The 25,096-nt window shown below is 40.1% G+C and overlaps 1 protein-coding gene across 1 annotated transcript in view; it reads right to left on the bottom strand.

The window, feature by feature from the left end:
• Positions 1-285: 285 nt before the first annotated feature.
• The window catches only part of SH3GL2 (SH3 domain containing GRB2 like 2, endophilin A1), a 100,343-nt gene continuing 75,532 nt past the window's right edge, over positions 286-25,096 (bottom strand). Inside the window, exons 2-9 of the mRNA XM_075527401.1 lie at positions 22,524-22,592; positions 17,967-18,039; positions 12,728-12,871; positions 10,768-10,901; positions 9,350-9,508; positions 7,737-7,840; positions 4,261-4,391; positions 286-1,774 (exon numbers count right to left, since the gene is read on the bottom strand). Of these exons, the coding sequence (XP_075383516.1) occupies positions 1,575-1,774; positions 4,261-4,391; positions 7,737-7,840; positions 9,350-9,508; positions 10,768-10,901; positions 12,728-12,871; positions 17,967-18,039; positions 22,524-22,592 (1,014 nt within the window). The 3' untranslated portion in view covers positions 286-1,574. The remainder of the gene's footprint in view (positions 1,775-4,260; positions 4,392-7,736; positions 7,841-9,349; positions 9,509-10,767; positions 10,902-12,727; positions 12,872-17,966; positions 18,040-22,523; positions 22,593-25,096) is intronic.

Here is a 25,096-nt window from a genome sequence, read left to right as displayed (position 1 = left end):
CTTTACCAGGGGGTTTGTGAACACCAGCATTCTTTAATGAGAAACAACCTGTATTCACAAGATTGCATGCTGGTCATCATGACATTAATTTAATGTGCTCAGTGTACAGTTTATCCTGTTTACATGTATGAGTTTTAATTGACTGAAGCAATATGATAACGACAAAAAAAGTATTTTTCACATTTGCTGGAAATGAGGAATATGCTCTCTGAAATAAAATTCTGGTTAGCTGAATCTAGCACAACAGATTTGAAAGCAACAAAGTAATAATCCACAACATTATTCTAGTTATTCTCTCAGCATTTATTTGAAATATCAATACTTTCCATGATATAGTTTATACGTTAAGCAGTAGGGAATTGTCTTCATTTCACATCATCCAGTACTGAAGTGGCACATTCGAAGCAGCACAGTAAACCTCTGAAACAGTCTGTACAATTTAGATAAATAGAACTCTGGATAACCGAACTAACAGAAGTTTTGCAACTGTTACCCCAAGAATGCCAAGAAGCTAGGCACAGCACTGTACACACAAAGTGCAGGAAGGAGGAACACAAGAGAACCAACTAAACATATGGGAAATGTTTTTGCATATACAGCCACATGTCTTTAATTGCTCAACACAAAAAGATAAGTTTTATTTAGTCCTCATTGAGGGCAGAATACGCACAAATGATGTTCAAAGAACACATGGTAGACAGAAACAAATGAAGTGAGGGTCATGTTTGGTTGGTTATTGTATTCCTCAGTGCATGAGTTTACAAAGGATACCTGGTGCTTAAGCAGCATGATTTTCTGCCAAGACTTGACAAGAAACAGTTAACAAATGCCAGTTTTATTCCCCATCTTGCCCTCTTACTGGCATTTTGGTAAGCATGCTTGAAGTTCCTGAAGGGCAAATTCAGGTGGTTTGTGGTCCAAGGTTTTTACTATAGGAATCCCCATTTTATGGTTTGCAGTTTACCTCTGGATGGAAATAGGCCTTTTAACAATAATTAAGAACATAAAAATGAGCAGAGAGCAGCAGGACACACAGTACAGTGGTTCACTTTCTAAGAAACCAGAGGGTCTACATTTACACTTTCTCTGTGAGAACAGCAAGCCAGTTTGGTTGGAAAATACAATTCTGGTTAGTCAATGTTAGACCTGTGTGCATGGTATCATTAGGAAGGGAAAGATGGAATGGCAAGAACTTTTCCCTCTTTTTATAGAGAACTAAGACTGAAAAGTAATCCAGTGGTGATAGGCATTATCTTCCTTCCCAATACCACCTTCACTTCCTGCTACTTCGCTATGAGGACCTGCTTTGCTTGCCATCATCTTCCCAGCTTCATCTCAGTAATGGCTCTGGTTACCACCAGGCCAGCATGGCCAATAAACTAACCCACACTATGCTGGCTCAGAAGATACCACGCATCACCACATCGTAGTATGACAACACGTAAACCAAAGATGCTGAGTGGGAATCGATGACTCTAACCACTGCAGTTTGCACTTGTAGGTGTAAGAAGCAGCATGTTGAAAGCAGTGGTACTGACACAACTATCTGGGTCAGAGGTGGTGGATCAGCCATTCTAATTGGGTAATGGAACTAGAATATCGACATAGTTGATGGGGAAGAAACCTGATCGGCCATGAAGCATCCCCTCATACCAGTTTTCATCAATCTGGTTAGTGAGGGTAATGATATCACCCTCTTTAAATCCCAGCTCCCCTTCATTTTCTGGTTCAAAGTCATACAGCGCTCGGCAGCATGGCTGATCCATGTGAACACCTATGGAGAAGAAACACAAAGAAACACTGTGCTTAAAAATCTCAACAATTACAGTATCCTTTTTACAACTGTACCTACTACAGATCTTGCTGTTTCTGGTATCACTGATATGCTGATGACAGTTCTTTGATAACATCTACATTTGGACTGCTAAACTTCATTAGAAGATGGCTATCAGCTTTTGGCAGCCTTCAGTTTTCGTATGTGACTGCTAGTAAATGTCTGAAAATCCTAAAAGAACCATGCTACAGTCAAGAACACACCTAAAAGCATGGCCATGATCAGTTTGGAATCTAATCTTTACCTGTTTACAAAACACAAAAAATGAAGCAAAAGCCCTAATGTATGTCCAGCTTTACTGGCACAGAAATACTTTGTCTATTTACCTCAGGTAAGTAGTGTAAGGGGTAGCTTAAAACAACAGTGAAGATGTAAGTGTGTCTTTGTCCTTTATTTGGAAACTTCACTGGTACAGCTATCCTCTGAGTTTTAATATCAGGTTTCCAAAGACCTTTTCTCTCCGTTCCCACAAAACACTTGATTGCAGGGCCACCGGGATAGACTCAGAACAAGTTTGCAGTTGAAAGCTTTCTAATATGCTAGTTCATGAAAATCTGACCATAAACCATTTAGGATGGCTAATGGATATTATTATAAGTCATTACTGAGATTAGATTTTCATACAGTATATGAAATTAACAAATATTCCTCCCATTCCCCGTATTCCCCCCCTGGCCCCAAAGTCTCCATAGCTTCAAGCCTACCAAAAGCAAAATTGTTACTGGTCAAAGTATTTAGGATTTAGCAGCACTAAATTGTAAGGAATCTTATATCCCTACCTGACTTTCCATAGTAAAAGTTCATGCACTTCCAGTGGTCAGAATGAACCAACACATGCCACTCCACCATAATGGCACTTCTAAGAATACATATTTCAGCTTTTTCATGTATATTGACTTCAGGATTAATAAGTTTCAGATTCAAACTTTTGGCATATTCATTTCAACCATTTCAACCATTTCATGGCTAGAAGGCCCATGCTTGAACTATTTTAGGACAAAAATATTCCATTTCTATAGATGTCAATAGAGTAAGTTTTTCAAATACCAGATTTATTTTATTAAATTCTGTAGCAAAACCTTCTTTCATTTCTTTACATATTGTTCACAGTGTATTTTGCTTTATTTGTCATGAAGACTATTTTGCTGGCATCAACAAGCTTTACAACATGTGTTTGGTATCCTCATTGCTACCAGCTGAAATTCAGAAGACTTAGCAAATAAACTGTAATGACCGTAGAAGATCGGAGGTTTGAATGAACCAACCCAAATATACATTAAAGAATTTTCAAAGGCGGCGTTTCTCTGAAACCGATAAACACTTCAAAAGAAAGAACCCCTGTTGAAGAAAATGCTAAATACTGCTCTCTGAAGAAGAAAACACGAATGCTGAAGAGACACAGGAACATCAGTCTGCACTGCCTTAGCACAGACAAGTGTTCATGACACTATATAAAAGAAGTGAAGAAGAAAATTACTGGTGGCATGAAGAGAGCTTTAGCATGCAAGACTCAAGCCACGTTCATACACAAGGAATCTCCATTGAATCCCCCTCCTCACTAGCACAGTGAGATTACTAGGTGTTTGCAAGATTATGCAAGACAATTTCCAGTTGCAGGTGCCAAATGGAGATCCTGTTGCTGCCTATATGTGGGAGAACATCAGACATTTACATCAGGATGTGATGGGAAGGAAGGAAATCTTGATTAAAGATCTAGTGAAAAAAATCCAGTCTTGCAAGGTGGAGTGTGCTAGCAATTGTCACTGAGGTAAACTGGAATAACTGAGGTCAGGGTCTGGACAGAGGACAGCCCTCACCATAAGATGGGATAACAGATCGTTACTGTGAGAAACAAATAACAAGGCTTTCTTAGTATGTGCTGATATGACATAAACACTTCTTTAAGATAATAATTATGCACAGTTATATAAATGCTTAATCTTGCTTGTGCCACTCCCAATCGGACAAAGAAAATAACTCAGATGGCTTTGTTTTTCTTTCAGGCTCTTTGCGTTGTAATACCTGGTTTTAAAAAGCAGGATAAGGTTATGGAGGTTTTGGGGAGGTTCAGGGTTCTGCATTTTCATGGAAAACTTCCAGTTGTTCTTTTGGTTTTCTAAATGCCTATTTTATAAAGATACATATTTCAATGCGAATTTAGTATGGCAGCATCTCTTTGAGCTTCTAGGAAATTTTTGACCCAAAGACAGATTTAAAGCAGTGGATGATCCATCTCTGTTCTCCTGCCTGGGGATGTGAACAGTTTACAAAGAAACAACAGTTCAAACAGCTCTCTCCTGTACTATCCTCATTCTCATTTTCCCTCACTGTGGAAGAACTAATCTCTAGAAGAAAGCATGGAACGTCTGCATTGTAGCACAACTTCAAACAGCTGGCTTTTTTCCTCACATTGCTGCTGCCATTACCTGACGGTTTGGGTGTGGTGGCATGGGATATTCCTCCATTGTGCTGAGTATTGTCACCAGTTGTGAAATCCAGGCTCATACGGGGTTTGGGCTGGTATTCTCTCCTGGGCTGAGATGATGCCTCTTTTATTCTGCCAAAACATGAAATTAAATGTCAAGAGTTAGTTTCTTGTTTACAGATGAGATGCACCAAACATCTTTATTTCCATGGCTGAAGTTCCCATCCACCAATCATCCAGATTAAACAAGCTTTGGCATTTGGAGTAATTTTTTGTTTACAACATCAGTTTAAGCTACCAAAAACCATCTGATATGACTATGCCATGAGGTTGTTAATTTTTCTTTCCGTCTAGGAACTTCACAATTTATCTGGCTTCCTTTTGTCTAACAATAACAAAGAGCTTCTAATGGAGAAAAACTTGTTATGTGATTACCACTGCTTACAGAAGGGCTGTACAAACATCTCTGCCCCCATTTTTAGCATGATTTTTGCTTCTATCCCTGGCAAGCCTTAACTATTCAGTTGGTCGATGCCAACTCTTGTCATTTTGTGAGGAGACTGTGTGGGAATGTACTGGCTTCAGTTGAAGACTTAGTTAATTTGTAATTTGGAATATTTGTTTCACAAAGGCACACAACTCCAGTTTTCCTGACTCAAAATAAAAGTATAATGCATCATTCATTTAAACTTATTCTAACTGAGAAATCTAGAATTTCTAGGAAAGGGTACATTTTCAGATTCCAGGGTAAAAGCCAGGGAAGGGATAATGACAGAATCAGAGCAGCTTATGCAGAACAACTGCCACATATGTTTCTAATACTACATATGGAAGAATACTTGAGTCAAGACCTCTGTATTTAAAGGACAAGTTGGTTTCTCTAACCTTCTCTAGATCTGCCCCAGACTTGCTGTTGGTAGCACATTTTGATTTATCTATTGAAAAGATCTGCTTCTAACTTAACCAGTTTTGGTCCTGATAACAAGGGTTTCCTTATCATCTGAAATATTATCAATATCAGTCAGTCCCAAGAGGCTGCTTTTCTTCTTCATAAACAAAAACATAAGCATATTAAAAACATAAATTAATGAAGTTGTCAAAATAAACTTAAATAAAAAGGCCTTGCTGTGTTTCACTCATTAACAGAAGTTATTGTTTCAAAACAGTAAAGTTTTGAAGAAAGAAATACTTAAAACAAGTTCTCTTACACTTAATACTTTGTGAAACAAACACCATTTTTTACAGATTATGAACTAGAAGGCAACAGTTCTAGTGACTTGCTAAAAATTACCCAAAAGCTCAGCGTGAGCCATGTTTCTTAAGAAAAGAAACATCTCCAAGGAAACCATTCCTGCTTCCAGCTGCTCTGTCACGATACTCTGTCTTGAAAAGTGCAGCCTCCTTTTGCTTGATGAAAAAGAGAGTTTAAAAGGAAAAGTCTTTGCTGACCTTCCAGATTTTATTAATTTTATTGCAAGTCTCCCAATTTTTGCCAAGTTTCTAATGTCCCAGTTCCTAGAATTATGGTATTTTAAGGAATTTTATACCTTCCCTTAATGTGTAGAAGAAAAATGAAAATTCTTGCACTTGCAGTTCCTGAAGGAAGTTTTGAAGCTTAATCTAAAGGGCCCAGAAAGAATAGAAGACTCCAGTGCATTTTTAAATTTTTCATGGTTTTTGCAATCTAACTTAGGTTTTTTTAAAATTCTTTGTGCAATATTTTAAACAGGACAGTCTTAGCAGTTAGAAGATATTGCCCATGCGAAACAACAGCATGAACAAGTTCCATTCACATCTTTTTAAAGTATCTAGAAAACGGGCAGTATGTGCTGTAGATATCACTGAGAGTGAACAGTAACAAATTTGCTCAGCTTAGAAGTAAAGCATTATTTATTTTGTGGTCCATATGATCAAAAAAACAACCCCAAAACCCAGGGCCATGCATTCTTTGCCACCTGTGTATCACCAGCAGGAAAAGACAAGTAGTTCAAATAGTAACAGCTCTACTTCCCTGCTTAATCCCTGGCATGACCATATCACAGTGCTCTAATTTGTGTCTAGTGGTGTGGACAAAGGATGATTGAACCAGCAGACTCTTTACAATTAGGGATGCACAGTAAGTTTATGCAAAAGATTTACTTCAACTGATCTGTAATAGCAGTCTGATGCAAAGTTCTTGAAAAGCTAAAATCATTCGGAGCTGAAACGTAAAGCAAAGATACTGACCATTTAGCAGAAGTTTCAAAAGGGCAAAGGATTATCTGAATTGATACAGGAAGAGAAATCTGTTGCAGAGAGAGGTATGTTCACTTTATGGAGTAATTTATGGACTACAGAAATGCTTCTGAGGATTTTTTAATGCTTCTGTAAAGTAAGTGAATTGCAGTATTTATTTGGAAGTGCTAAAAATCATTCTGTTAGCTGTTTAGACAGTACTACAAACTGTATCCAGAAACAGCCTGCTGGGCAGCCTACCTACCAAAACAAGTGCTGCTCCTGATCGCAAAGAAATTTTAAGACTTAGAGCTGGATGAGGCTCACAGACTGTGTGCTCTGAGAAAATAAAACACTGACAGACCCACTAGTACCAGAAACTGGATCTACACTAATGACATGAGAAAACAGTAAAGAATCATGTGCGATTAAAAAGCTGCCTTCACACAGTATATGAACATTAGCTGCTCTTAGGAATTATGTCCAGCTTTTAGGAAGAGTCTTCCAGAACCACGTGGACTAAAGAAATCTTTCCTGTATGTTAAGTTTCCTTGAAGAAGGATGTGTGTGTGAGAAGCTGATAAACTTTTACAAAAATTATTTTCCTCATTTCAAGGGGGTACAATCTGTTTTGTGTTGACATAAACAAAAATTCTAAACTAAAAATTCTAAAATTCTATTAAAAACATATTGTATCAATTCTGAGATAGCATTTGCAGTTACAGAAAAAGGGATGCAAGAGGTAAACTCAGTTAAGCCTTGTATCAAGTTTGAACTGATAATAAAGCTGGAAAAAAGGAGTATTTAATAAGGTGGCAAATGATGGGGGTCTCACTACCTGGCTCAGGAAGATCATCAGGTAGATGAGAATGTAACAAGATACTCTTTTTCAATAGCAATCATTAACATCTTCTCTCAGAAAGACTACTTTGTGAATACATGCAGGAATTGTAAGGAATCCAAAGCTGTAAGTCCCACTGAATTCCAATGTTTATAAACACTTGCTTTCAGTTAAATCACATTTAACAGCTTTACTGAGCTGAGATGCTTTCCTGAACTCAGTCCCCATTCAGTCATACTCAGAAGTATATGCATCTCCAAAATATATAAACCTCAGCTTGCAGTTGCCTAATGAAACAGCCCTTGTTTTCATAAACATACAATTACCAACTTGGAAAAGATAACAGCATTGCATTCTACTCATAGGTTTTCTGCCTCTAAAACAAAAAAAATAATTCAACAAACTTAGAAAAAGTGCATTACCTGTCTTCCAGCTTAGAAGTAACTCGCTGTAGGATCTGTGTGGCCTGCTTGTGGTACTCCAGCTGGGCTTGTACAAGAGCAGAAAGCTGGCTCACTTGCTCAATCTGAGGATTGACATTAAAACATGAGATCTGAGGCGAGTACTAACAGCTCAGACAGCGAGTAAAGACCACTGTCACACTGACATTGCAAAGGCAGTTTTACTTCTCTCTCTAAAAACTTGATTCATCTTTGTAGTCCATAAACAGTTACATATCAGTCTTTATTCATTACCATCTCTGGTTATGACCTGATCTGGAATGGTAACTGCAACTCTACTCCGCTGATCATCTCCATGGCTGATTTGCATGAGAAGCAGCTTACAGACCTACCTCATTCAGCAAACACTGTGAAAGTAAAAACGAGACTGCAATGAGAGCATAATACACCTTCTCCCGCCCTGCCTTTGAGGGGCACAAAACCATAGGGACTATGGTCATGCTTCTGTTGTATTCTGGCCTGTGAAGCAGACCAAAACAGGAAGATACTACGTACTCTTGGATGCAGAATATTTGTCATGAAGGCACACAGCATTCTACTTCATGAGGGAAAAAACATCCAAAACTCTTGTGTAGGCAATGCAGTTGCTAGCAGTTTCCATGATACACAATGCCACAGTGGTGTAATGCAGCCCAGCACTATCTGGCCACATGGGGCTGGATGTTACTACAAGGATTAAAACTACAAACTTGTTATACTTCTTTCATTTCAGCACAGCTATATTTAATTTCTAACATGCAAATATTTGCAGGTTTCTTATGGCCCCTCTACAGCAATCTGGTAACAAAATGAAGAATTAAATTATGTGTGTATTTAAACTTTAAATAAATCCAATCATTTACTTCAACAAAAATATTTAAACTGAGTTTCCTTTGACCACATATTTGGTAAGACAGACTTCAGCTGAAATGTTTTCTTCCTCCAAAAGAGATAAATTTTTCTTCTTGCTTGATTTTACAGTTTCAACATTGTAAATCGAAGATTAAAAAAACCTAATAAATGCTCAATCCTAAACCAGTCTGTAAGCAAAAAATATGCTGCAGAGTCAGATTTGAGCAGTCACTTTAACTTTGGCTTTCCTATTCACTATTGCTTCTGATTACAGCAGAGACCATGGGGTTGTGAGTTCATCATCTCTGATCTTTACCAATCTTCTCAGCAGCCCACGCACTTGAGCAAAAGCCTTGGCTCAAACCCTAAAACCACAGCTAAGTAAAACTCATGACTTACATTTACATAATTTTAAGAAGGAAGATATTTTGGTTTTGTAAGTAACACTATGCAGTTAGGAAGTACAACGATGCTACAGAGGATTTATGTTCTTTAGCTCAGTTACCTATAAAATACCTATAAAATTAGTCCTACATGTGCATGCTGTACATTACTATAGCTTCTGAGCCTCTCACTGAGTCCACCAAGGAGGCAAGTGCTTCCCCATTGTACAGTGACAGGAATCTGTGGCGTCATGGATTTAATAAGGCTTTCAAGTTTTAGACTGCTTTAGACTGCCTTCACTGCCAAACCAGTATCCTTCTCTTAAGATTCAGCTCAAAGATTAACAAGGGATATCTCACATCCATCTCCAGAAGGTTGAACATGCTTGACTCAGCAATTTCTTTTGATTCGTCAAACTTCTCCAGAGCTTGGCGAAGTTCTTCATCAGGGAGCTTGCCCTGTCTTTTCTTTTTGTAATCAAAATCCAGGCGTCGACCCTCCATTTTCTTCAGGTGATGCTAAAAAACAAAACCGCAAACACAAGCACAGAATAAAGGATGTTTCTCTACTCTCCTTATACTGCATTGTGATCAGGTAGTCCATGTGCATTTGCAAGCATGTGCTGTTTGCTCTATATCAACCCTTCCCCAGAGGGGAGAAATACAGAACAATGAAGTAGGTGGTTTTACACATCATTTAAGAAGCCATGATGTGCTGCTGCCTAAATGACAGACTTTCAACATTAAAAAAAGGCCACACGGAATGGATAATTGCAATTCACTATGTTTTTCCCTAGATGTTTAAGAGAAAACTCTATTAAAAGCACAAGTTAGTACGTTTTTGCCTGTGTGACAGTTCTCATAAACAAAGCAACACAGAAAATATTTTCATCATTTCCATCAGACCACCAAAGGATCTTAATGTTATCTTTTATTAAAGATTTTCTAGTTTGTTAACTGATGTAACATTCATGTCAATCTGTTTAGCAGCTGCCACATCAAGCTGGCCGAAAGTTAATGCTACCAGCATGAGCACGAATACTTTAGGTGTTTACTTTCCCTCAGAAAAATCAATTTGTCATCTATTATGACATTTGTAACTTTGTCAACTTTGTAAATTATATCAAACTGTCTAAGACATCTTTCTTCCACATATATTTAACACTGTGAAAGCCTTACTGAGCTCAGAAGAACAGTTACTTATACAGATAAGCATTTGCTGATTTGGGAGGTGCTTTTACTTCCACAATTATAAAATTAGGTTGTGTCTGCAGAAGGATGTGTGCAAACAGATTTTTCTCTGTAAATCCTGGCTGGTTCTTGGATTACTAATTACATAATTCATGCAAGCAAACAGTGTTTGTGTTCAAAATTCCTGGGAATGTTTCAGACACAGTCTTCACCCAGACAAAAGAGTACTGCCAGTCTAGAGGCAACTATTGAAAGGCCCTCACATGCAATACACTAGAAAATTGAATGTAAACATCTGTTCATCTATTTAGTGAAATGAGCTTTCAAATGGTAGGATTAGAGTACTGTGTTCATGCCTGCATAAGCTTGATGATGCTACCGTCAAAAAATGTTAGAATTTTGATCTTTCCCTATCTAAACCTCAACGAGAGACAGAACTGAAAAGTAAAACTCAAGCCAAAAGAGACTACAATCAGATCATCTGCGAATCTGAAAGGCCATTTTAAACTACACAACTAACATAAATTTTGAACATATACACAGTCTGCACATTTGGCATTATTAAAATGCCACATTGAGGGCAATACCTGTATTTCTCTCAGATCTTTGTCATGGAGATTCTGAAGTGGGTCAATGAAGTTTTGTTTCACTTCCATGTCTAAAGAGTCCTTGACCTCAGAAAGCTCCTTCATAGCTTCTCCCACATCTGCAAGTGCTGGTCCTGAAAGAAAAGGTGTCCAGTTTATCTCAAAATAACTTAGTTCCAAATCACTGCAGAATGAAACGGAGTCATGGAAATTTCAGTTAACATCCTTTTTAAGTCTCAAGTTTAGGAAAGAAACAGAGTATGACGCACTGTATGAAAGGGCAACATGGATTTTACACTTCTGCAGCCCCCAGAGTTTATGCTTTGTAACACAGCTGAACTTGAGGATCCATTCTGCGTCAAGACAGCCTCCTCCACACCCCTCGTGGCCTGTTCGTTCCTCACTCTGGTGAAACAAACATGCTATAAAAGAATTATCTGTATTTGCTCCAGTGTTGCCAGCACCAGGCACTAGATTGCATACAAAAATAGCTCTAATGCAAGTCTAGGTCTCCCTGTTTGGATCGGTGAGACTGGTGACAGTATCAAATGTAAAAATTCATAACAATTTCACAGATTTTTTTTTTTAATGAAAGGTTTTTTTGATGATATTATTGACTTCATACAACTATTCAAGTTCATAAACTTCAATAAGAATTAGCTGCCTTCTGAGATTTCCTCCAAGATTAACTTGACCACAAAAATTACCACTCTGGTTTACCTCCTCTCCATAAAAACAAAAGCAAGAAGCTCAAAAATACCCTCCTGGCTTGAGGTGTAGGTTGGTGGAAAAAAATCCACTTTCAAAGAATACAAAGGGTCTGAAAACCTAAAAATGTGAGAAATCCAAAGAAGCTTTGTCTCCCAAGCAGGGGATGCCAGCAATGCACTGCAAAACTAGAGAGCCTGCCAGACCCGGATGAAGAGTGACAAACAGCCATAATAGCTGCTATTAGTTAAGAATGTGAAAATAATTGCCATATCTATTCTGCTGCGTGCTACTGCAATCATCAGGGAATATACAGCAATTTGCACAAAAATTTTATTAGTTCTTCATTTTCTCTTTAAAAATGTGTTTGAAATTTAGCAAATGAGAAGCAAACAATTAAAAAAAGAATTCAGTAGTCTTTAGCAGAAATCAACCTACATCTGCCAAGCTAACTGGTAAATTATACAAAACAAACAAGAAAGTACCTTTTCCATTGCAGATGTCTTTCTGACAGGAACAACATTCTATGAAGATTCAAATTGGAAATAGAATTTTCACAGTCCTATTTGAGGGTCCTGTGTGTTGCCATATAAAAATGGCCACAGAGAAGTCCATACAAGTAGGACAGAAAGACAAAGGATCCTGTCGTGAATGTCATCTCTTTTAGTTAGACCTCTACTGTTGAAGAACACAATGTTAAGTCTCAGTTTAACATTTCCAACTCAGGCAGCTGTAAACTCATTTGGGGCTTGGAGGGAGGAGCAGTTGACAGATAAGACAGGAGTGCCTTAAAATGTGGAATTTGGTCAGAAAACAAGGGCAAAGTCTATTAAAAATCTATTAGCCTTTATTCCTCGCCTGTAATGAAGACAGTAACATTTATTGTAAGGATTCTGAGGACAAAAGGGTTTTCTTGTACACATGCATAGACAATAATACGATTTCTGAACATGTACATCTTTCCTCCCAACACATCCCTAGTAACGTAATCTATGACAGACAGTCTCAAGCCTATGTGGATATGGGTCCAAATGGAAACAATATGACTTTCATGCACAAGAAAAAAATCTCTAGTCCAAAACCGCAAAAGACACTTAACAGGCCTAGGCCGACCTTCTGATGAAGCAGAACTCTGATGCTTCTTGCAGAAGTTCTTCCTTTATAAGAGCACAACACTTGAATAATGAAAGTTATATTAAATTTTACTACCATTTTTATTGCATTATAACGGAAAGGCAAGTAATCAAGTTACCAAAGTTGCATTCTTCTCCAAGTTCTCGGCCAAATTTCAGCATCGCATCTGCCAGCAAGGCTTCAGCCTGAGGGTAACCTGGTCCCTTTTCCTGGCCTCGAATTTTTGACATAGTGTTGATCATGCTGAGTTTAGCTCTGGAAGCTGAAGCAGGCAATTGGTAGAGGTTACAAACGTGCAATAGTTTGACTACACAGACAGGAATGCACTCTTTAAATTTAGCTGATATATCTACAGTGTATTTGAAGGACATTATATAAGTTTAGGACTAAGCCCTGTTTTTCATAAATTATTTTTAGAGCAAAGGAATGAAATGCTGTTGGTCACTGACTTTTTTCTTCTGCTGGTAGGCCAGAGAGGAGGCTCTGTCCTGAACTTTAAGTCAAAGCTTCCCTTGAAATGACTTGGACAGAAGAAAGCCCAGGAACACTCCCAAGATATCATGTTTGACATGTGCTACAACTCAGGTAGAAAAATCTTTAAGCTATCCCCAAATTCTTCATCTTAAAATCCTCAGGTACCAGATGGATAGCAGATTTATCAGCCTTCCTCTCAAGGAAAAGTCCAGACTACGTACATTCCAGATTAAACTGTGGTGCCCCACATTTTTTAAATGTTTGCAAGTTTTTCTGTTGTAGAGTATTAAATAAAACCTATGTCCCCAAACATGATGTCCAACAACATTTGAAACACTTTTTGCTTTTTATGGGGATTTGGGGAAACTCCTACTTCAATACAGTTTTCAACTGTACTTTAGCTTGTATTTTATTTCAGATACACAACTGCAGATCAGAAGAAAGTACACAATTATCATAATTGATGAAAACAAAGACAGCAAACATAAAAGAACTAATTAGTTTGATGATGTGCTTTAGTGAATTTTTGTAACTGCAGACCGTGAATGGCCTGCAGACAGTGAACTAATTAACGGCACTTGACTTCAAATTTTGCCAGCTAAATCCTATTGCCAGCAAAGCTGACTCAGTGGGTGCTTCTACCTATGTTACTCTGTGTGCTACAGGAGGGCAGCTATGAATGCCTCTACATTCCTCCTTGCAAAGACTTGACTTTGTTAGTTGCTTGTGTGAGTTAGTATTTCTGTTTACAAAACATTAGTAGCTCACACTGTGGTGTGCTGATTTCATTGGTCAAAACTCACCCTTACATTTCTGCAACAAAACAAAACCTTAGCAGACTGGAGTCAACAAGTGTTTTGCTCTTAATTTATTGTTGAAAGGGCATATCAAGAGATAGTTCTTGTTACTGAATATGTTTCACTTTGTGGCATACAAACGTATGCACAGACATAGACACAGAAACAGACACAGGAAACTTGCGCAAGTGTCATAGTTCTTATTTTGCCTGAGAAGCAGCTATGAAAGGATAACATATTTTTAACACATAGGAATTATGTTTTTGTAAGCTTTCTCACTACCCTTGAGTGTCACCAGATCATGCTTTTCAGCATCTGAATTTCTTGATGCCTTCTGTTTCTACCCACTACAGAACTACAGTCAGCAGACTGGCTGACTGTTCAGTATAAGAAACTGCATTTTAATGAAGTGTCTGGCCTTTAAAAATGGCAACGAAATAATGGTGGCAATGGGAAAATACAGAAGCACAAAAGAAACTAAGGCACAAACAAAATCAGTGAGGGGAATGGAGGCAGCAAGCTGAATTAAAACAGGAACAAATGGGAGTATTTTCAGAAATAAAAGAAAAAAATGTAAGAGGGAATATAAAAAAATGAAGTGGCTATATTCTGGACAGGCAGGTAAGAGTAGAAAGCAAAAGGTACAGGAAAGAATGAAAGAGATGAAAGGACAATAAGAGAAGGGCAAGAAATAAATAATAAAGAAAGGTAAGCATGAAAAATTCATGCTTCAATGATTCATCTAATCATTTAATAATGATTACATTAGAATCCTGATTTAGTAGGAAATCTTAGAATACATCCACCAGTGGTCTCATTCCACTTTTCCTCTTTTAAAGTTGATTCCCGTAACTTCCATGGGAGCAGACATAAGTTTGTGCTCAGTCAATCTCAAAATCCCATCCTGAGCCCTTTCATTTCTGTTGCTTTTTTGTGCTAGTGCCACATGCTTTCTTCTGTAAGTTATTTTTCAACCTGAGTGAGGACAGGCAGAGATGTACAAAACGCCACACAGAAGTGACCTGAATGCTTGATTCTTTTCCCAGTTGTGCTCCCTGTCCTTTACATTGACTTTCATGGTGTCAGTAATGATTCACCTTAATATTAAGTGTTAACAGAGCCATGGTGAATCATAAGAATACTGCCAAAAGAGTTCAAAAGAAACTTCAGCAGTGGGTTCAATTGCTCATTCTTTGTACTTTCAATCTTGTTCATCCTGCACCTCTTTTTCTCAAAATTATGGTCATGTACATCTGCATGGAAAGTCTTTGAGCCTTCATCATGTTATTTTCAGCTGTCCTTCAGTTTTTTTCATCATTGGGAAGTCTACAAAGCTGTCTTTTTCATTCGCATTAACCTCAGCCCAACATCTCCTTCAATCAATTCAGCTTTGTCTTTAATATAATTTTCCCTCCCCTTCCCTTCCCTTCCCTTCCCTTCCCTTCCCTTCCCTTCCCTTCCCTTCCCTTCCCTTCCCTTCCCTTCCCTTCCCTTCCCTTCCCTTCCCTTCCCTTCCCTTCCCTTCCCTTCCCTTCCCTTCCCTTCCCTTCCCTTCCCTTCCCTTCCCTTCCCTTCCCTTCCCTTCCCTTCCCTTCCCTTCCCTTCCCTTCCCTTCCCTTCCCTTCCCTTCCCTTTTTCCTTCCAGCATTAGTTAATTAACTGTTTAGTGAAGTTAGACAATGCTGCATACTTAATTTATTGATCCTTCAAAACACCATAGAGCCAACTGATCTCTATCACTGCAGTACTATGTTATCCAAGCATATTGATATTTTCAGGGCACAACTTACTTATCAAGGAATGTGTGCTACATGCCAAACACTCTTCTCCCTACCAAACCCAGGTAAACTTTGAAAGAAAATCTTCTGTTAAATATTGCTGTTAAATAATTTTTTTTCATTAAATTTCCTCTGTCTTCCCAATGTAATGTTTCTATTTTTTATGAAAATGAGAAAGCAAACAGGAAATACTGGAAATTAGCATTTTTGGTGCCCCAGGTAAGTAGTAATATACTTGTAGGGAGAATTTTAAAGAGGAAATTTTTTATTTTATTGAAAAAAGAAGTAGTTATCCATGCAATTCTTCTCACTACAGGGAGCCCTTTCGTAACTGGCATAAAATAATCTTAGATCAGATGAGAGCTGAAAAGAGTCAGTCCTCCTTTCCTCTTACTCCATCCGCTACCATTGCCCAACTGTGGAATGAATAACATGATCTCATTTGATATGCAAGAAAGTATATTTTCCTCCTGCCTATTACAATTTTAATTTTCTGATCCTACTTGCATATGCCACAAGCAGAAGAAGGGATGTGTAGCTAGAGTATGGAAACTGCTCTTTCCTGCAGCACTGCAAACTTACATCAGCCTGAGGTGCCTGAAATCACACCCTTCGCTACTTCCAGAAATTTTGCTCTCTGCCATTGCTGTGAGCCTCTTTCATGATTCACAGCAATCACAATCACTCAAATGTGTCCGGAAGGCAGCCAGGGAAGCACTAAACAGCCAAAGCTTATTACTCAGTCTGTATGATGTTGCACAACAGCTGTTTGACAGTAGTTAACAATTTTATCACTAGCCCCATAATGTTTGTCAATCCTATTGCTTTTCCTGCAGAGTGCTTGTTGACGGTGAGCAATGAAGCTGTGGACTCAAGTCATAAACAGTATTTCATCTGTTGACACAGAAACTGTTCTAGTCATCATTATTTTCTCTCTAGCCGTTCTTGAACTTGTAAATATTATTCTTCCTTTTTTCAGTCCACTGGCAGCACCATCACATTATCCTCCCTTCCTCTGTGGTCTAACATAAAAATATCACCAATTAAGCTATACCAGCAACATTCCTTCATCCTACCACACTGGGGTTAAAATATTTCACACCGGTTCAAATTTGTTTCCAGCTATTAGGAAACAAATTCCTCACAGTGAATGAGTAAATTTGGTCTGTATTTCCATGAAACTCTAAGATACTTACGGTTAAGTAGAAGGTCTCATTTTACCTTCACGCTAAGTTCGCATAACTCCATTGACCCTATCAGTGAAACTGGCATTGACTTATGCTAGTATCAAAACCCTTATGTTCCTAGATCACTATGGAAATCTTAAAGTTCTGGAATTTAATGGTTTACTTGATTATAACAGCTCCAGATCACCCCTCCTTGTGAGGATCCTTTGGCAAGAGAGGAGCACGCATCTCTCCATCAGCCCAATCACAAAACCTTTCTTTCATCTCCCCATGGAAACCAATCATTTATTTATATTTTGAAGGTTCAATTTAGTCATCTCTGATTGCGTCCATTTATCTGCCCTCTTCTCCAGTTTGGCACCAACAGCTCTTTTGCACCCTCCCTTTTGTAGAAACTCTAATGAGGATGGGAAATCGCCAGAGGACCAGGTGAAAGGTGTTGTTACGTCTCTTCCTGTGCCCTGGAGGAAGTTGCTTCAGAACTTTGTCTTTCTTCCCAGGGTCTGCAAGGACTGCCTGGTCCTTTTCCCTCACACATGGTGAATGACTGGGACTGTAGAAGAAAGAGATGTCTCACGCAGACAGCCTCTCCGTGCCTGATCCTGGTGCCCACCCATGGGCTGATTGCCTGGCCTCGGCCCATCCCCATGCCCCCGGAGGTGCCTGACGCCCAGGGCTGGGGCTGCCCCAGTGCCCCCTGGCTGCCCTGCTCCTGGCTGGAGCAGTGGGATGGGCTCTGGCTGCCAGGCCCTGCCCTGCTGCCCTGGGGAGTCCACAGCCATCTCCAGCTCCCAGGGAGGCCCCCATGCTCACAGTGCTGACATTCAGATGCCTGCAAGTAAACACACCTGGTTCTAGGCATATGCTTATGCCTTACCCCCTTACCTAAAGCAAGAACACACAAAAGGAAAACAAGCCTCCCAAAGCCAGTCTCCATTTCCCCTGACAGCCTAACACAGAAGCCTGTGCTCATCTCTGTCTTTTACTTCACAGTAAATTCACCAATTTTGTTTTCATCTTAACTGCACCAGCGAGGATGAGATCTGTTAGACTACATATTGGTGAGAAAGAGTATTTTTAAAAAGTGCTGCAAGTAGTGTGAGACGGTGAAATTACATTACCTGGATTGGGCTGAAGATACTCTATTGTCTTTGCCATTATTTCCATAACTGCCCTGCTGGTAACATCCACTTTCTACAGGACAGAGAGTCAAACAAAAAGAAACATGAAAAAAAGGTGTTAGACAAAAGGAAGGTGTTCTTCCTCTTTAGTTTGTTCTTATAAATTCTTATAAACTCTTCTTATAATTTTATTTTTGTGTCCCTGAGAGCAGCCCTTGATATCAGAATGGTGATAATACCTGGAAAAGTACCAAAGCATGAGTCCACCATTGCAGTTTACAGCAGATCCATTCTCAAGTGAGGCCATTAGTACAGAGTACCTCAGGATGTGTTAGGAATTTGATACGACTCATTGTACTGTGCTGATACTTTACATCACCCTGGCAGGCCTCCACTATAGGGAAAACTTTTTGATAGAACGGTCACTGAAAACTGTTTGAAGAATTAGCCATCTTTGATCCCCTAATAACTGGCAAAATGAGGGGAAAGCAGATGTCAATCAAAACCAACCACGAATGATAAAATGGGCTGTCTACCTCTTTCAGAGTGAGGTCTGGGAAAACTGGGGTAAGGAAGACTGGGTATCACTCAGTTTCCAAGTTCAAGAAACGTATCAGCATGGATGCACTGACCATTTATTTCCCCTGGCTGACCCCATGAAGCATTATTTTATATTTAGGAATTCAAAATACTTAGAACTGAATAGCATGCCTTTCTTCCACTGCAATAGGAATTCTTGTTTTCTTAAGAAGTACTCCACATCAGCTTCCTAGGCTGCATATAGCACAGTATGCAACTACTCTCCCTCTCAGAATCAGGCCTCAAAGAAAAAATGCTGCTTTGGCAGATTTGGGGATCCCCTTAACCTGTCCTGTACTCTGCATTTATGAAGACACATTGCATTTCTCTGCAGGGTAGCTTGTGTCCCACAGAGTGAACTCCTTTACCATAATGGCAGTTCCTATTTTAAAAAAGAACACCTGAGATAGGTTGGTTGCAGCATGCTGTGACTGACCTCTTTCCTGTTTCCTGGTGCCACTGCCATCTGCCAGGTCTTGCTCTATGCTTTACATAAACAAGCAGAAGAGGTCTGCCAGCCCTGGGTAACTAGCTGAACTCCCTGGTAGGGAGCCCAGAAATGGCTAGAAGGCTGCAGAGGAGAGTGGGGGTGAGGAAACAGAAGGCTGGGGATAGGCAGAAGGAGCATGTCCACTGTCTGCAGAAAAGCTGGCAAGGGACACGGGGCCAGGCAGGGAGCATGGAGGCAACACATGTTTACTCCATTCTCTTCTCAATTCTCCGTGGTCTTATCTCCTGAGCTGCCAACCCATGCTGCACCCGAGCACTATGTGGGACTCACCCCTGGCTGTTGTAATGTCTTATTTTCCACTCTAAGCCTTGCATCAGTTTTCTGAATCTTTGTTAACATCTTCCAGTTTTGATGGCAGCGCCTATACTTGTGGCATATTCAAAGGGAAGCTGGGTGGAAGGGGGGAAACCAACTCTGCAGTACTTTCACTGTAAGAAGTACAAAGGATATGCCCCTCTCCTTTATTTTCCATCCAAGGTATTTTCCCCGTCTCACTATACAAATGTACAGATAAACAGCTTCTGTTTCTGTTGATCAGAGTTATATATCAGACACGTACCCTACAAATCACCTAGCAGTAGCTTGTGTTACAAGATTTGATAGTACCTTTCAAAGTCGAAGCCAGAAAAAAACCTTCCCCTACTGATCCTTCCAAGTGAAATATTATCACCGCCACACAGAGCTGTGGCTTTTTCCCCCCTCCTGCCTCCACAGAAACACTCAGTGCTACCACTGCCAGCCTCACCAAGCAGTCTGTTGGGGGTTAGCCCCATCTACCCAAGGCACTTTTCCAGTGGAGGCTGCCTAACAGGATCTCTGAATCTATGAATATTCCAGTGCACTCCCAACCCCCTTCGGCAGACAGCTCTTGCTCCTCTTGACTGATGCTCAAGGAGCTGTGAATTACAGGCACCCTTTGCCATTGAAATGACCATCTTTTAGATGGATGTTCTCTGTTGTAATATCTTGGTTAGTGATAGCCTTGGCTGCAGTGATCACAATATTGTGGAGTCTGGAATCCTGCTGAGGATGCTGAAGGTTAGTACTAAGACAAAGGTTTTAGCTTTTAGAAGAGCAAACTTCAGCTCGCTCAGAGCTCAGTTGGGAGGGATTCCGTGGGAAGCTTCCATGGAGGGTAAAGGGGCTAGCGAGTGCCGGGAGTTTTTCAAGAATGCTCTCCTGGAAGCACAAAAATAGTTCATCCCCTTTAAAGGAAAGGGAAGCAAGCAGAGCAAGAGACCCCCTTGGCTTAACTGCAAGCTTCTGAGTCTGCTCAAAACCAAAAGATGGTACCAGAGATGGAAAAGCAGACAAATACCCATTGAGAACTACAAGGGCATTGCCATGGCATGCAGAGATGCAGTCAGAAAAGCAAAAGCTCAGCTCAAATTGAAATTGGCCAGAGATGTCAAAAACTACAAGAAAGGGTTCTTCACGTACGTAAACAACAAGCAGAAACAGAAGGAAAATATTGGCCCGCTGTCAAACAGGAGAGGTGAATTAGTCACCAACAATGCTGAAAAGGCAGAGGTTCTCAACACTTCCTTCAGTTCTGTCTTTACCAGCGCTGCTGTGTCTCAGGCCTTGGGAGCAAAAATCCAGCTTGGTGCAAACACGGACCCGCCACCAGTGAAGGAAGAGTTGGTATGAACTATTACAGGAGCTTGACCCCTACAAATCGATGGACCCTGACGTTATGCACCTGAGGGTGTTAAGAGGGCTGGCTGACGTCATTGTGAGGCCACTCTCCATAATCTTTGAGAAGTCGTGGAGATCGGGGGACATCCCAGAAGACTGGAAGAAGGCTGATGCCACCTCCATCTACAAGAAGGGCTTAAAGGAGGATCCAGGAGTCTTACTTCAGTCCCAGGGAAAGTTACGGAATGAATCCTCCTAGGGGCTATCACAAGCCACATGAAGCACGTGACTGGGAAAAGCCAGCACGGATTCACCAAGGGCAAATTGTGCTTGACAAACCTGAATGCCTTCTACAACAAAGTAACCTGCTCGGTTGATGGTTGTCGTGGGGCAAGTGGTGGACATTGTCTACCTGGATTTCTGCAAGGCTTTTGATAGAGTTTCCCACAGCCTCCTCCTAGAGAAACTGACGCGTTACGGCCTAGACAAGTGGTCTGTGCCGTGGGTGGGGAACTGGCTGACAGGCCGCACCCGGAGGGTGGTGGTAAATAGCTCCTTTTCAAACTGGCAACCTGTCACAGGTGGGGTCCCCCAGGGACCGATATTGGGCCCAACACTGTTTAGTATCTTCATAAGTGATCTGGATGATGGGATCAAGTGTACCCTGATGAAGTTTGCTGATGATACCAAACTGAGTGGGGAAGTGGACGCTTCGGAAGGGAGAGCCACCCTGCAGGAAGACCTGGATAAGCTGGACGAGTGGGCTAGCAAGAACCTTATGAAGTTCAACAAGGACAAGTGTGAGGTCTCACACCTGGGAAAACACAATCCCGGAGGGCAGCACAGGCTGGGATCTACCCAGCTGGCGAGCAGCTCTGTGGAAAGGGGCCTGGGGGTCCTCATGGACAGCAAGCTCAACATGAGTGAAAGTGTGCTGCTGCGGCAAAGAAAGCCAACAGGATGCTGGGTTGCATCAACAAGGGCATCACCAGCAGAGATAAAGAAGTGATTATCCCACTCTACTCAGTGCTTGTCAGGCCACACCTGGAATACTGTGTTCGGTTTTGGTCCCCGCTATGCAAAAAAGATGTGGCCAGGCTGGAGAGGGTCCAGAGAAGGGCCACACAGATGATCAAAGGACTGGGAAGCCTGCCGTATGAGGAAAGGCTGAGAGAACTGGGTTTGTTCAGCCTTGAGAAAAGAAGGCTTAGGGGAGACCTTATCGCCATGTTCCAGTATTTAAAGGGTGGCTACAAAGAAGATGGAGACGCTCTTTTTACACGGAGTCACAGGGAAAAGATGAGGAGTAATGGGTACAAGTTAATCCTGGGGACATCCTGATTGGACACAAGAGGAAAATGTTTCACAATGAGAACAATCAGCCATTGGAATAATCTCCCAGGGAAGTGGTGGATTCCCCAATATTGGACACTTTTAAGATTCAGCTGGACAGGGTGCTGGGCCATCTTGTCTAGACTGTGCTTTTGCCAAGAAAGGTTGGACCAGATGATCCTTGAGGTGCCTTCCGACCTGCTGTTCTATGATTCTTTTCAGAGATCCTCTACAATGGTTTAACTGAAACTAATTTGTAGCTGACATCAGCTTCAATCTCTGAATGAAATATTGGCATTGTAAAGAGGGCCGTATAATATGTATGCCTTGGTTAGAAAACAAAAAGAAATAAGAAACAGAAAGTTCAGTCCTGCTGAATAAAAGATAAGTCTTTCAAAATTACTCCACTGATTCAGGGACAAAAGCTTTGAAATTCCTGTCCTAGAAAGGAAAAATGAATGGTAATAATGAATATACACATCTGTATTTAGACTTACCCTTTCCATTTCTTTGAAGTCATCATCCAGCTTGGTTCCTTCTGCACCTCCTACTTTTTCACTCACTTTCTGCAGTTAAAAAAAGAACAAAAAACAGATTCAGCAATAAATGAAAAATCTAGCCACTGTGTTTTCCTGGGGAAATGGGGTTTTTTTCTGTAAGTTGGTACAACATTCAGACATATTATTCTTTCTGAAAAACTTATTTCAAACACACTTTAACTTAAATTAAACAATCAGAAAATAATGTATTACCGCTTAAGTCTCAGAAACCCAAATTTCTGCTGGTGTCAGAAGTACATACTATCATGTCTTTGCAAGATCACACCTCTATTTCTCTGTTGAATAAATGTCTGTATCTTGTAACTTATCAAGCAATTAATCAACACTGACAAATCCGTATCCAGTAGACAGAAATATCCATGGTTGTATATGGTGATGAAAAAGGAGGTGACTTGATAGAATGAACTGGGGAAGGAATCAAAGCATTAAAAAATTTCTCATCAGAGCCAAAAAATGGCCCCTGCTGCTTTGTCCAGTGTGTATCAATGCAACACACCAAGGGTAATAATCATGCCTAAGCACAGAGCAAGAAGCTCCCAAGGCCTGACTCCAGCAACCCAGAAGGCAACAGGCACCCATACCTGAGAACTCTCAGAAACATAATGACTCAAGCCACAACCAGACCTACACCATTAAAAATCAAATTTATACGTAAAAGTGGTAGATAGATAGATACAAAACCCCCTACATTCACACCATGCAAGAGCTTGAGATTCACATGAGTTATATATAAAATATCCAGTTGACAGGTTATTAGAAAGAATGAAAGGGAACTTTGGTGTCATGTCTTTAGCAAATACTCCGTTTTTTTATAAAACACTCAGTTTGAAAACTAATTGGAAAATTATTTTGTGCTACCGTTTCATTTCCCTGATTCAGTGAACACATTGAACTGAGTTTCCCTCTACTGTCAATAGAAGTGGCAGTAACAGGTTTGAATGGTAACTGCTATGCAGCACCATTCAAAATGGATTTTAGCAATTGCATGCGTTGTCAGTCACAAAGTGTTTTAGTGGTGTAATTCCACAACTAAGTCAGGTGCATATGATCCAGTGAGTGTACTAATCTTTCACTGGGCTGGTATTTGTCATAAGAAATTCATCAGACATAGGACTTTGTTTTCTATCCATTTTTAGTTCTTTGTACTGAACACCATTTAATTTTACAAACTTTCCTAGGTGCCTCTGAATCATCTTTAGACTGTTTTAATTAAGTGTAACTACTGATTTCAGTGAAGTGACTCCTGCAATAAACAAGGAGAAATGAAAGAAAAATTGCACTTTTTTACTCTTGGTTTCAACCACTGTGTTAACTCTTCTATAGCTTTCTTTTAGTATAAAGAGGAGGAGGACCCACAGTCAATCACTCACGTGCCATTAATAAAATCCAGACATCTGATTAATTTCAAATTCACTCCAGTTCACTCCAACAAAGCTGCAAGTGCAGCATGGCCAAGCACTTACTAATGCAGGCTGTGATTATCTGTGCAATAGAAAATGGCTATCAGCTCTGTTTGTTTTCTGTCAGCTCCTTGCAAATTAGTACCCAAAATGGTGCATTAATGACACATCAATAATATGAAACATCCTGAAAAAAGCAAAGAACTTTACTTAGCCCTTCTTTCCTATACAGAAGAGATGTGCAAATCCATGCAGACACTCTCTTGTCAATCTGAATGCAGATGAGTTTGTGTGGTCGATATTAGTCTCACAATCACCATCATGAGTCACTCATTTAAAGTGACTAACAAAACTATGTACCAAGCAGAAAATTCATTTGTAAGGTTCTGGGCCAAGTACTGTTATAGGCAACAGAGGTGAGTCAAAGGAGAGAGATGAGCTCTGAAGTCTTCAGCCCTTCTGGAGCTGGGTGACTCTTCTTTCAGGGTAGTTATGTCACAGGCCCTCGAGGAATTACCTTCACCTCCATTATGCAGATAAAAATCTGGTTTGCAAAAGCACTAACAGACCACAGGAAAAGAGCAGCTGAATCAAAATCCCACTTGAAAATTTAAATACTGGGTTTTTTCTTGAAGGCCACAGCCACTCAGCAGTCAGAGATGAGAACTCAAATTAAGGATTCAAATTTGAGAAAAAAAAAATTAAAAATTAAACCCTCAAAAGTTCTTGCCCCTTAGGGCAAAAGAGGGAAATCTACTCAGAAGAGGATATTAAGCCCCCTTTGCAAGGCCATAATCTAAAGTGGTCAGGTGGGAGCAGTGGGCCTGAGAAAAGCAGCCTAAGCATTTGCAAAAGAGCCCACATCTATGTCATCACTGTATTGACTAAACTTAAGAGATATTCTTCAGCCCATTTATATCCATCCTCCAAATCAACTGTTAAAGCATTTCATTACGGCTACCACTCCACCATTCTCTAAGACTGTCAGATTTGATTGCCATAGGTCATGAAGCTATGCCAGCTTACGTCAGCTGAGGAACTGCTCTCATGGTAAAGATTCAGAAGCAGTCAGAAACATCACCAGCTAGCAGCTTCAGCATACTACATCTC

Source organism: Mycteria americana, chromosome Z (assembly GCF_035582795.1).
Source record: "Mycteria americana isolate JAX WOST 10 ecotype Jacksonville Zoo and Gardens chromosome Z, USCA_MyAme_1.0, whole genome shotgun sequence".
In the NCBI taxonomy this organism is placed as follows: Eukaryota; Metazoa; Chordata; class Aves; order Ciconiiformes; family Ciconiidae; genus Mycteria; species Mycteria americana.
This window is presented reverse-complemented; position numbering and strand designations above follow the sequence as displayed.